This window comes from Drosophila biarmipes, chromosome 3R (genome assembly GCF_025231255.1).
Source record: "Drosophila biarmipes strain raj3 chromosome 3R, RU_DBia_V1.1, whole genome shotgun sequence".
In the NCBI taxonomy this organism is placed as follows: Eukaryota; Metazoa; Arthropoda; class Insecta; order Diptera; family Drosophilidae; genus Drosophila; species Drosophila biarmipes.
In genome coordinates, this window is record NC_066616.1 from 28,656,740 (window position 1) to 28,669,557 (window position 12,818).

Genomic DNA, 12,818 nt, shown 5'->3' on the forward strand with positions numbered 1-12,818 from the left:
TGGGCAGAAAAAGCAGAAAAGCAAACAGCAAACTGACAGCTATTTAATTTTCGTTCGTGGATCGGATCGGTTGGCCATAGCCTCCCCGAAAATACACATATGCACGTCTATATATATTTATACGCCGGATTTCGGACGGTGCGAGTGCAGCGGAAAAACTGAAACTGAAAAAGTCGAGGAAAGTGCTCGTGACTGGAATTCCGCATTTGTTTACCATTTGTGTGTTTTCGTGTTTCTGTTTGTGTACTATGCTCTGAAAAAGGGAAAACAATCGAGATTGGATCAACAAGATTGCAGCGCCACCTAGCGCTCGATTGGGTGAGTTTTGTGTGGATGGGAGCTGTTCGTTTCATGGATTGGACATTTTTTTTATTCTTTTTTTAAATGTTTTATAAATTAAAAATAATGATTTTTTGAAAATTAATATTTTTTTTATTTAACAACTAGTATAATGATAACAAAAATGGGACTGTAAAAATCCACATGGGGTACAAGGAAAAAGTAACCGCCGCTCTTTTGACAGGCGGCGACGACATAAATTGTCAAACTGTCGATCAACATCAAGGCGAAATATGCAAGATGCGTGTCTTAAATGCAAAGGAGGGCCTCATAATGCTGCCTGCTAAATGCTGTTGCAAATGGTCGCCATTTATGCAATCTGCGCAATCCCCTCCATTCCTGCCCCTTTTTAATCGCGATGCTGATCTTCGGCTACGCGTTTTGCATGCCTGCTCTTCTCTGGAATGCGTTTAATTCAAATTTGAATTTCATCGCTTGTGCGAGGAGCACTGAAAAAAACCTGTAGATTAACTAATACTGAAAAGTTGTGAGTAAAGGTCCCAACACGTTGCGGTGAAATATTCAGATTTAAAATGAATTGTTTTCTTTTTAGATATTTAAATCATTTAAATCAATTAAAAATATTTATTGTAGTACAGATTCAAAAAAGTTGAGCATACCATAAATAAAAAATTGTTTTAAAAACTTTTGAAAATCTAAATTTATTAAATGTCTTCAAATTAAAAAAAATGCATTGTTCTAAAAACCACTTTGAAAGTATTTAATAAATGTTTGTTTTGTAATGACCTGAATTCCTATTGGAACAACTTTGTTAACATGGTATGTTGTTGCTAACATTTTCTCTCAGTGTCTGCTTATTCTTCCCGAGGCTGCTGGTGTTTTGCTTTCGCTTGTTTTTACAACGCAAAACACTTGTCCGCCTGAATCCCAGTCGTTGGGAAGAAATCAAAGCTCGCAACTTTAATTAATATTCCACACACTGCCCCACAAATGTATACACACACACACTGAAAAATGTTGTTTTTGTGCTGGCCAGCAAATGGGAATGCATAGATTTATTTTACTGCATTTCACTGCTTTTATTTCTTGGCTATTTTGTGTTTTGGTACCGATCGCATAAGTTATTGTATCGGAGTTGGCTTGGCACACGACTCGGTCGGGGATAAACTGGGCTTCTTATGGAGAGCAATCCGTGAGGCAATCCGTCATACCGGTGTGAATACTGTAAGAAACGTGAATAAATTTGGGCTATTCTCGGCAGGAATTTATGCAAAATCGATTGAGATTTTTACGATTTATGTGACTTGAAGATAAAGTATATAACTGATATTTGAAAGTGCTAAAAATAAATGTTTGGAAGGAATTTATTTTAATTAAATGGATTTTGACCGAACGAGATGTCAATAACTTTTAAGTCAATTAAAATATTTATTAAATTCTAGAGAGCTGATAAAGATCTTGAACATCTATTCCTTTTTGAATATATTACAAAATATTATTAAATTGAACCTACGTATTTGTAATTTAACTAATATATTGTCAATGCCTTTTTCAGCCATCAATTCCAACTATTTCCCCAACTAAACACCTGACTTTCTCTGTGCCAAATTCTTAGCCCGCTTATCATTGGCCTGTTCATTTGCATTTCTCGTTCATGCCATCTGTTCGAATTCCTCGCCAGCAAATGCCATTAATTCGACTGCTCGAAAGCACCTGAAGAACACATGAAAAACCATACCCAGATGTTTCAAATGGGGCGTTAGAGATAAAAAACGAGGGGGGATGTACAATAATTGAGGTCTTTTCAAATGCAAATGCAAAATCAACAGGTTGCAGGCGATGAGCCGACGACAGACTTCTGACAAATGAAAACAATTGAACTAAATTTTAATTGTTGGCCATATTCATTGTCGCTCGGGGGTCTATGAAAATTCAGCCATTTAACGATCTCATCGAGGTCTTCATGCGCTTGTCAACAACTTTGTATTTATGTGCTGTAAGTGGCCAAAAAGCGAGGCTCGTAAAACGTGCGTGGCAGCGCCACAAAGTCGGTGGTTTCGACGGGTTCGGTCGCGGTTTCGGTTTTGGTGCTTCACTACTGGTGGTGCTCCTGCTTTCGGTTGGAGGTGCACCCACATATATCGCATATTTTTTTGGCACAAATTCGTACGGTCGACCGATCGCGATAAGCGAAAAACCGAATAAAACTAAAAACACCGGCGACACAAATGCTGAAAATGAAGAGGGGGACGCCAAAAAGCGCATTTAACATTGCGAACATGAGAAATGTCAGAGTGAAATCCATCAAAATGTCAGACAGCACACTCGATTCCTGGGAATTTCGCAAATATACAGTACGTTTCAGAATTTTAAGACAGGGAAAGCTGACAACAAAACGGATTTTTAATAGTAGGGAATCTGTCTTATACTAAGAAAAACCATTTCAATTGTTTTTAAAGCTGGTGAATGTATTTATTTCTTTGAAATTCACCTTTTTATAAACTAAATTTTAATTAGAAACATATGAATTCACTCAAAAATACTTTATGATGATAAACCTCGGTTATTTATGCCTAATCCTTTTAGATATACGACTCATTATGCTCAAATTACTAGCCAGCTTGATAAATTTTAATTTTAGCGCAATGATTTGTTCAAAACCAAACATGTTTTCTGCTTAAAAATGCCATATCTGTGTGGGTGGAATGAAAATTGGTTTTCGCGGTACAACACTGCGTATGCGTGTTGTCTTTAACTTTTCCTTCTCTTTTGTCAATTTTGCTCTCATTTTGTGTCAGCTGTTTGCTGTGCTACATTTTCCACAGCTGTCTTTCAATTTGCTCCAATTTTAATAAATATATATAGTACATCCACTGAAAGCAATTTAAAGAATTCACTAAAGGAATGTACTCTTTTTTTATAAATAAACTATCAAGAACTGTTTTGCCTCTTTCACTTAGCAACTCTCTTAGCTCGCTCTTTGCTATTTTTGTTTACTCTTATGCAGCTTTCTCCTTCTCTTTTTTAATTGAAATTTTTTGTTTTTGTCCAGCAAATTATTTTAATTGTTTACAAACGATCCTATTGTTGTTGCGCATACACATTGCCTTCTCTTTGACGCTGACGTATTTCTTTTGGCTGGGGCATATTTATTATACATTTTATTGGCATCGTTTGCCAGCTGAGCGGCCAGCGATTTCAATTTTTGAATAACTTAATTTTTTTTGTGCTTCTTTATTGGCCGTTTGACAAATTCGAAAAGCGAAAAGCGCGCTGCGAACGCTTCAATTGATTTATTCGATTGTATTCCGTATCGCGTGGCGCTCGATTGCAAAACCCTCGACCGACGCGGCGCAAACGATCTTGTAAATTGCTCGCTCGTCAAACATCAATCATCAGTCTGCGGACTCGCCCCGTTTTTCTCCCTGTGTAAGTGCAGTTCCAAGCGAGTCATACGTGATGAATAATATTATTCGAAAATAAATGTGATAAACTATTAAAAACAAAACATTAGGCTGGACTTTTAGGGAACTGAAAAGCCGAAAAGTAAAGTACATTTATTTTTGGTCGCTTAAAAATAGTAGTTGAAATATACGTAAGGATTAGTATTAAAATCAGAACTGGAATAACATAAAATATTTTTTTAAGAACTTTTTTTTTATTGAATTTTGTCATGTTGCTTACAGTACAAAATAAAATATAAAATAAATTTCTGAAATTAAATATTATATTAGAATAATAAATGAACATAAGAACATTTAAAAAAATGGTTTACCCATAGTTTTATAAATATGGGATATTATTTTAATATAAATATTCAAAAAGATAATACATCTTTCAATAGGCATTCCATTTTTCTGGACTAATTCATTTCTAGTACCTATAGATACATTTTATATTAAAAAATACTTTTAGCATTTCTTCTTTCGAATTTGTTTACTTCCACCCAAGTGAGATTAATTAAGCACAACTAAAGAAGAACAATGGTAGTTTCACATGAATCCGCAGACAGGTGCCAATGGCAGTGGATTTCAATGTCGGATGGGGAATCTTGGCAGTGCAATCCCCCGGGACAACTGTCTCCGCGGACGGCCGTGCTCCACTTGATCTTGGGTTATTTTTTCGGGATGGGATGGGATGGCTGCTGATGGATGTCGCCACGGGCACGAGCATGGGCACATTAATCCCGCTTCATGCTCAAAATGATGTCGCTGGGCACTGCTGAGGCCGATGTTGCTGCTGCCGCTGGCAACGGCGCATTTACCTAAATTGGAATATCCGGTAAAACGTAATGAAAATCGTAGCAATCAAGCCGAAAACACACACACACAGGGGGCAGCTCTCTCTCACATTGATATGCAAATGAATGTCACCATCTTAAATGGAATAATCGTCTTAAACGAAGGCAGAGCAGCTGCCCCAGCCAGAGGCCCGATCCCAATCCCAAACCCAATCCCATTCCCCGATTCCGATTACGATTACGATCCCCAAACGATATGCTTTAATTGCTTTTCTCAGTGTGCTGCGCAGAGAAAGAGAAAAACGTAGCCTTTTACGAGGTTTTTAATGACTTATTTACTTAATAATTCCATCTTTAATGGCTTGTCAAAAGCATCTAATATACTCCATACCATTTTCAATGTCATCCAGTCGTTCAAATATGAAATACACTATATTTAGAATTTCTAAGTAAACAAAACTTGGAGAGCAGCGAAAACTTTAAACTATTTTCCGACTCGATGAACATTTCCAAGAAGTCTAATTGGGTTACAATGTTGTAAACAAATCAGTTCTGTGTATATGAAGTGAATGCTTTTTGGGTAAAAGTTTTAGCACTGCGGATTTTGTTTTGATAAAATAATAAGTACATAAATCCAGTTTATAAAAAATGATATTTAAAAATTCACATTTAGTCATAACATTCTGGGAAAGCTAAAAATACATCGTATTTATCATCACTTTTCAAAACAATAGATTTTATTTATTAAATTTAATTTGCTTTTAAGAACAAGAAAAAATGTAAATATTTAAATATAGCTGACACACCATAGAAATTCACAATTCATATTATACAGACTTGAGATAAATCAACTCGTATTTTTTCGGGAGAAATCAGGAAAATACACAAAAAATTCTTTAATACATTTGCCTGGCCGCAAAACGAAAACTTTTTATCAAGGTTTCGACACAAATTCAATTCGCTTCGAGACGAGTAAAATGGTGTAGCGTTGATGTATTGATGCCAAACGATTGCGAAGTTCATTAAAGGGGCTGGGGCTGGGGACTTTCTGGGGCGGGGAGGAGTTTCTCGCGCCAAATCAGAATTGAAATCAATATGCGGCACGAATGTGAATTGACTTATAAATAAGAAATATGCCAATAAAAGTATCTGTGGCATTTCGGAACGAGCCACGAACGAGACTCCCAACTAGGGAGCCAAGTACAAATTGCCCCTGGGCAAATGTGTGTTCATTCTGTGGCAATTTTATGGCCCTTGTACTTAATAATTTAATGGACTAATTGCGGTTTGTGGTCACCGCCGCCTGTCGCACTTTCAACTGGGCTAAAAAGGAAGTTGTAAACTGGCAGTATTCCAGTGCTCGAAAAAAACAAAGCCCCAAACTCTGCGAGTGCATCTCTAAAAATAATTAATAATATGGGTGTTTGGGGGAGGTGCACTTCCGGGCGTGATTTTTGGGGGGAAATCGGAAAAGTTGCTGCTTCCGCTGGGAATTCTCTATAGAGTTTCCTTCTCAGACCGTTAGCCATAAGCCCACGCTCTGTACTTTAGTTTAAATTCCTCCCCTTCCCAACCATATTTATGGTTTCTGCTGCTTTTCGTGCTTTGCCATGCGCATATTTAATCAAATAAATTTGTTTAATATTAATTGTTGTGCCCACCTATCTATTTTCTATGGTCCGCAGGTCTCCACTCTATAAATGTGTCCAAAACTTTGACGTATCCGCCGGAAGCGCCTTAACTGGCCATAACAAGTGCAGAGCCCAGCAGGTGGAGGGACTACCCAAATCGAGTGGGAAATAAACAGAAAGACACTGCCATAGCCCACTGAAGACTTTTCCAGCGATTATTATAAGGAAGGAAGCATAATGTCTGTGGGTGAGTACGCGGATAATTGGAAGCTCGTATGAAGTGTCAATGGGAATTTATGATGTGGGAATTATAAGCAGAAAATTTGTATGAAAATGGATTTTTCTTATAAACTGTGTACTATAACTATATTGATCTTAAGTTATTATAATTTTCAAATTAAATTATATTTTAATCAGAATCCTACATATGCACTATAGATGTCATAGGAACAATCTAAAATTAAGACCATTCTTGAAATATAGAAGTACTCTTATAGATCTAATCTAATCTAATTGATCTTTTTGAGAGGTATATTTTAAAAATACTTTGATTTTGTATAATAATGGTATAATACTATCCTATAAATAAAACTGGTATGAAAGGTACTTTGGTTTCAACTCTATTATATACAAACCCCTCTATAAAAAGTGATAAACTAAATGGAGTTGTCCATGCCCCAGAGAACAAGACTTGGGTACTTCGATACCTTTTCTCCTGGAGACCCTCTTTATAGAGAAGCATGTCCAGAACACGACATAAACATGACAAACTCGTTCACGCCCCGGGATCACTTGACACCAAATCAAGCCGAGCTATTCGGTTTAGTCGGAGGAGTTTTCCACTCCTCCCCCGTGGAATTCCTAATGATCACGATCGGCCCACGAAACGGCGAGGCTACTGTGAAAGTGGACTGAATGAGATGCACTTCAGGGCGCACACACCAGCACGCATTGGCAATTTCCCAGAACGCCAACGCATTTATCTTTCGAATGCGAACGATTAGTCCGGGGGCCAGCGAACTAGAGCAATCCACTTAAGGTTGTCCCCAAGCGGAGACGAAACCCAAACAAACAACCGGGCGGGGCCAAGATCGTGTTCTGGGGTTAGTCTGCTGGTCTTGGAGTCTGGCAGGCCCACCTAAAATCGGCAAAGTGCGATATATTTTCCCAGGGAAAATACTAGCTAAGTGTATCTATTAGGTAGAAGATATCCACATCGAGGCTGTCGTAGGTCATCCGTCAATTTGTGTGCCAAGCAGTCATAATGGAGTTGGAAGCGAATAACAAATCAAATGTCGGGCACCATCTAATTAGTCAGATTTTTGTGCCCTGAAACAATGTTTATGTATCTGCAACTCACCCTTCACATTTCTTTCGGATTTCTTTGTTATTTTTATTTATGTCTGTTGACTAGAACAAATAATCGGGCAGCTGATATGGGAAATGGCGCAATTAAAGTACAAAACACAAACTCCCCGGGAGATTCGAGGAGAGAACGAGATACATTGGGTCCTCTCTTCAGTCGTCGGGGTCCGCTGCCCGCATCCATAAAACATTCTTATAAATAGTTTTTGTCGCCGGTGTCTATGTAAATCATTCATTAAATCTGCATTGAATTTCGTCCATTCATTCGGCTTATTTGCGCTTTTTAATTGCACCCATTGAGAGTGGAGTACCGGCTGTTTGTGTGCTCTATAGGGTGATTTTTATGGTTACTCACTCAAATTCCTTTCATTCAGTATTGGCAGGCTTAGGGTGAATGGAAAATGCCTGGGTTTTCCTCTCTTCATTGACTGTATTTAAGCTTTGGAGTAGTAAGAAGAATCTTTAAATTATCTACTAATAAATAATGATTTGTCCTTAGTAAATCATCAAAAATTTAAAAACTATTATGAAAAGATCAAAGCGTTCATAAATCAAATTTAATAAACTGCTTTGAGTCATTTGCAAAATATGATTTTCGTATTTATTGTTCTTAAACCATATATACACCCCATAATCTGATAATATTTCACAGTCTAACACACTCATTCCCCTTTTTTTCGCCTGCGTCACTATCCTTGACGCAAATAATTGAAAATGCAAGCGCAAATACATTACTTTTTCGAATTTTACAATAATATTGAGTCACTGCATTCGATTGCTGATCCATACCTTGTTCTGTTGTGAGGCAGACGCACCTAAAATACCAATTATACTTTGCGTAAATATTTACGCAAATTAATTTTCACTTGTCCGCGGAATTGCCTTTTGTTTCGCCAACATTCCTCGCGACTTGTCTGGCAACTTGTGGCGGTCGAAGATAAAGAAATCTATTAAGTCCGTCGGCCAGACATGGGAAAAGTGGACCAGAGACCCAGTTGGTCGCTCCATGGTGTCTCTCATTGCCAGTGACGACGTCATATCACTCAATATATACTGGTTCCCATATATTGTTTACGCAAATTCCCCTGTCATGTGCTTAATTGTGAGTACCAGCCGTTGGTCTGATGGATATCGTTGATTATTTTATGGCTCAATTTCTTCTGCGAATCATTCGTGAGCTGGCTAACTTATGGCTTTCCACACGCCAGCTGAAAATGCAGCCAGACTATGCCGCTCTAAAAATATAAACACACATTAGATGTCGCCAGACATTCATCTGCTACAAATGATTCTTCATAATTGAATTACATGGCCAGAGACAAGAGCGTAAAAATTTTAATTACACACCTCATAATCAAGCCGCAGAACAGGAGTGTTGAGTGCAAAGGAGCCAAGTGAGTGGGAGTTGGGTTGGAAAATAATCGGGGTATAAGAAAATGTGGTCTAGGGCATAGGAAGACTGGGAGTCCGGCCCCAAATTTCGTGGGGGAAATCCAAAGATGCATGTCGAGACTTAGTGCAAGATGCGTGGTTTTAGCTGGCCTACGTCTTCCTAAAACTATCCCTAATTCCAAACTGAACAAAGCAAATTTATGTGGACAGTTTCAAGGAAGTAAAGAGTTTTCATATGAGGTGAATAAATTGCAGAAACTTTTGTTAATATATGGTTTAGATGAAATTAGATTTTATTATATCATTATACTTTTAAAAAGGTCTATACCCTTAAGATAGTTTAAGAGATCCTAACTCACCGAAACTCCTCCAAGAGAGTGTCATAGTCCGCTTGAGGATCTCCTATTACAAGTGCAGTCCTAGCTAAATAAATCAAAATTGTACTTTCCTTTTGGGGCTGCCCGAAAGTAGAAAAAACGATCCTAAGTGCAAAGCGTTACAAGATCAACAACGTCATTATAAACGTCATCGGAGACACTCTGTAAAAAATTTCAAGAGCCGAGACTGGGGGATCGCAATGGGAATAGGAGAGTGCGGTAATTAATGCTCCGCTGATCCTCTGGGGTATCCCAATTGACATTTAACATCAACCTGTGGCTAGCTCCATTGCCACCACAATGGACCCCATAAAGTTGTGTAATCTCCCAGAGATTCGTTCACCCCGACTTGGATGCCTTGGAGCAACTGCGCAGAAAGATTCCCTGAATAAATCGCTTCCTTCTCCGCGAGTAAGCGAAGTAGGTAAAAAACTAAAAAGACACGCGCTTTATGAGGGCAACAGGGGATGCACATGGTACACGGACTTGGCACGGGGATGTTGCACAGAGAAAATCTCATTATTATATCAAAAACCATAATATTTTCAAAAACCATTTTGAGGTTAGGTTTTCGTAGTAAAAAGTACAGTCAACCTCAATTTTAACTATGCAGTAGTTTTCATAGTAGTAGTAGTTTACAATATTGTAATCTTAAATCCTACCAATATCTAACAAAAACTATAGTTTTTTATAAAGATTTTTTTATTTTCTAAAATACCACTCTTAAATATCATATAAAATCACTATTTTTCTCTTGGTGTAGTCTCCGACTTTTCTTTTTTTGGCTGCGAGTTTTTTGTTTTTCACGGAAGACCACGTTGTCATGTGCTCGGTGCGAGTTTCCATTAAGAAAATAATTAAACATTTGCCGTTGTCCAAAGCCCGAGCTGTTCGGGAGACTGACGGGTCCCGACTTTGGTATGGTATCGAATTGAAATCTGTTGAACAGATGTGGCCGCTCCTGCTGCTCTTGTTGTTGCTGCGGCGGATTTATGAACGGGGGCGCAGCGCATTTTATGCATTTCCAAACACCTTTCCGTACAGGGCTTATAAATAGCATTTGGTATTTGGCAACAATGGGTTAAAAGTCCGCCGCCCTCGCCGGAATTTCGATCGTGTCAACCGCAAGAGGCGACAAATACAAGACAGGCCGGGCCATAAAACCAAGATCATAAAAGTGTTTATTTGATTTCTGATTGCATCTCCAACACCTCCAGTAGCACTGCGCACCACGCACTTCGCAGGTAGCGAAAGAGACATCTTCCCAGCCCTCACCTCTCACCTTTCTCCCTGCTTTCACTTCCTGATCACATACACATATTCCTTGCCTGCCCTGCGACGCTCGAGGGCCTGTGTTTTGGTAACATTCTTCCCTTTGTCTTTGGCATTTCCGTTGTGGATTTTTCTCGAGTGGCCATTAGCATGGAGTGCACGTGCCCGAATCCCCGAAATCCCCTTTCGTGGACAACTATCGAATGTTGTTTTGGAATTTTTAATTACTAATCCTTGGGCGCATCCTTCATTTCGCAAGTTGTTTGTCCCTCGAGAGGGCGGCTTCTCAATTTTCAGGCCACTTTACTTCCGCTGGGCCGCCGTCATGCCGGAGAAACGGATTCGGCATCCGTGGGCGGAACTCTTAACAACTATTTTATGGACTTTTGTTATTTTTTGGTAGTTCTCTGACATGCGGATGGGGGAAAACTAAAATAACACTTTGGGATATGAGTTTTATAGGTTTTTAAAGCAGGCGACTTGGTCCGCAGCACATTTTATGATCTGTACAAGAATATATCAAACACCGGAAAGTACCAAAAACCTATAGTTTTGAAAGAAACAAAATTAAATCGAATTAGCTAGTACTGTCTTTGGTAAAAAGTCCACTGAAAATGGTGTAGAAATCACCGGCAGGCTGATATAATCCCAAACATATCCAAAGGTGTGCAAAAAGTGTTCAAAACATTTCCTAAATCACTTCTTCATTAATAAAAAAAGCAAATATTTGCACAAACAGATTGTATCATTCCAAAGAAATCGTAAGTTTTAAAAATTTTGTTAATCGTGCGATAAAAAAGCGGAAAACCATCGACTGAGCACCTGCTAAATAAGCTATAAACCACTCTCATTATAAAAGAAACACCCACCTTCTGCATGGCCCAAACAAAATTTCTAAATGATACAGCCTGCAAAACTTTTCTTACCAAACATTTTATGAGCCAAGATCTATTCCATTTGTTTGTGCAAACAAAACTTGGCAAATGGTTTGGTTCTGAGCATTTTTATGAATTCTAAGAACTAAAAAATGCTTCTTATAAATTTTCGCTGGGGAAAACGATTGTGAGCACCTGCCCCGGCACGGGCATGAATAATTTTTCATAACATAATAACAATTATGATTATGGGCCCCCTGCTGACATTGTGTCGCGCCATGTTGCCAAACTTCCGGGCAGACATTTCCCTGCATTTCCCTTTTTCCCCCTCGAAATCGGTGCGTTTTCGTCTCCCCCGCCTTTGGGGTTAAATCATAAAAACTGGAAAATAATAAACAAAAAGATTCAATTGAACGTGAAGGAAAACTCGTAGTGCACATAAATGATTCAAAATTTGTGTACCATGAGGGGGCGTAGATGGTAATGGTATGACTACTCGGAATTCGAATGAAAATGTCTGAGTAAATAGGAGCACAAGCTAGGGCAGCGAAATAAATTCAACAAAATAAATAAAGCAATGCACGCAATATTCCTGCAAGTGGCAAACAAATGTTAGGAGCCCTTCCTTCCTTGCATGTGTATAATAACATATATCTGCATAATATGGGGAGTGCCAGTGAGGAAGGTCTTGTCTGGCCAATCGATGGCAAGACAATTTACGGCCAGAATACAGCAAATCAAAAATTCACAATTACGCATTTCCCCCACTCACCGTGTTTTCCAACGCTTTCTGTCTTCCTGTTTGGCCAAAGACCTTCCTGGTCGGATTTCCAATCGATTGGTGGCATTATGCATACATGGCTGTATATTTGTTCAGGCCATTTAGGGCCGCCTTTCAAATCGGTTTTATTACCCTGTAATTACTTGTTCAATATTGTCTTTGATCAAGTCGGAACTTACAGGGAATTAAGGTAGAATAAATAAATTGAGGTACTTGTAGCATGCCTGGTTTTCCAGATATAAAATAACATCATTCTAGTAACCGAAAAATAACATAGTTTCTTTATTAAGCCAGGTTCCTAACTAAAATATGTATCTCTTAAAAATTAAAACATTTCAGATATTAAAATAAAGATTTAGAATATAATAAATCCGTGCATTGTAAAGTATCTTTGAGATACTTCTTCTCCTTTACCTACATATGAACCTACATTTAAACACAGGTACTTATTTTTAAAGACCTTTCCCCTTTCATTGAAGTGTGCCAAAACTGACCCCAGAGAATAGGAATAAAAGAGGACTATATATTGAACTATAGACGGTGCGTAGGAGCAATTAACCTGTCAACGCCGCAGAACAATCAGCT

At 38.4% G+C, this 12,818-nt stretch overlaps 1 protein-coding gene across 1 annotated transcript in view; it reads left to right on the forward strand.

Moving 5' to 3' along the window:
* The first annotated feature begins 51 nt into the window (after positions 1-51).
* The window catches only part of LOC108024544 (uncharacterized), a 31,934-nt gene continuing 19,167 nt past the window's right edge, over positions 52-12,818 (forward strand). The window contains exons 1-2 of the mRNA XM_017094515.3: positions 52-318; positions 6,226-6,418. Coding sequence (XP_016950004.1) covers positions 6,409-6,418 — 10 coding nt within the window. The 5' untranslated portion in view covers positions 52-318; positions 6,226-6,408. The remainder of the gene's footprint in view (positions 319-6,225; positions 6,419-12,818) is intronic.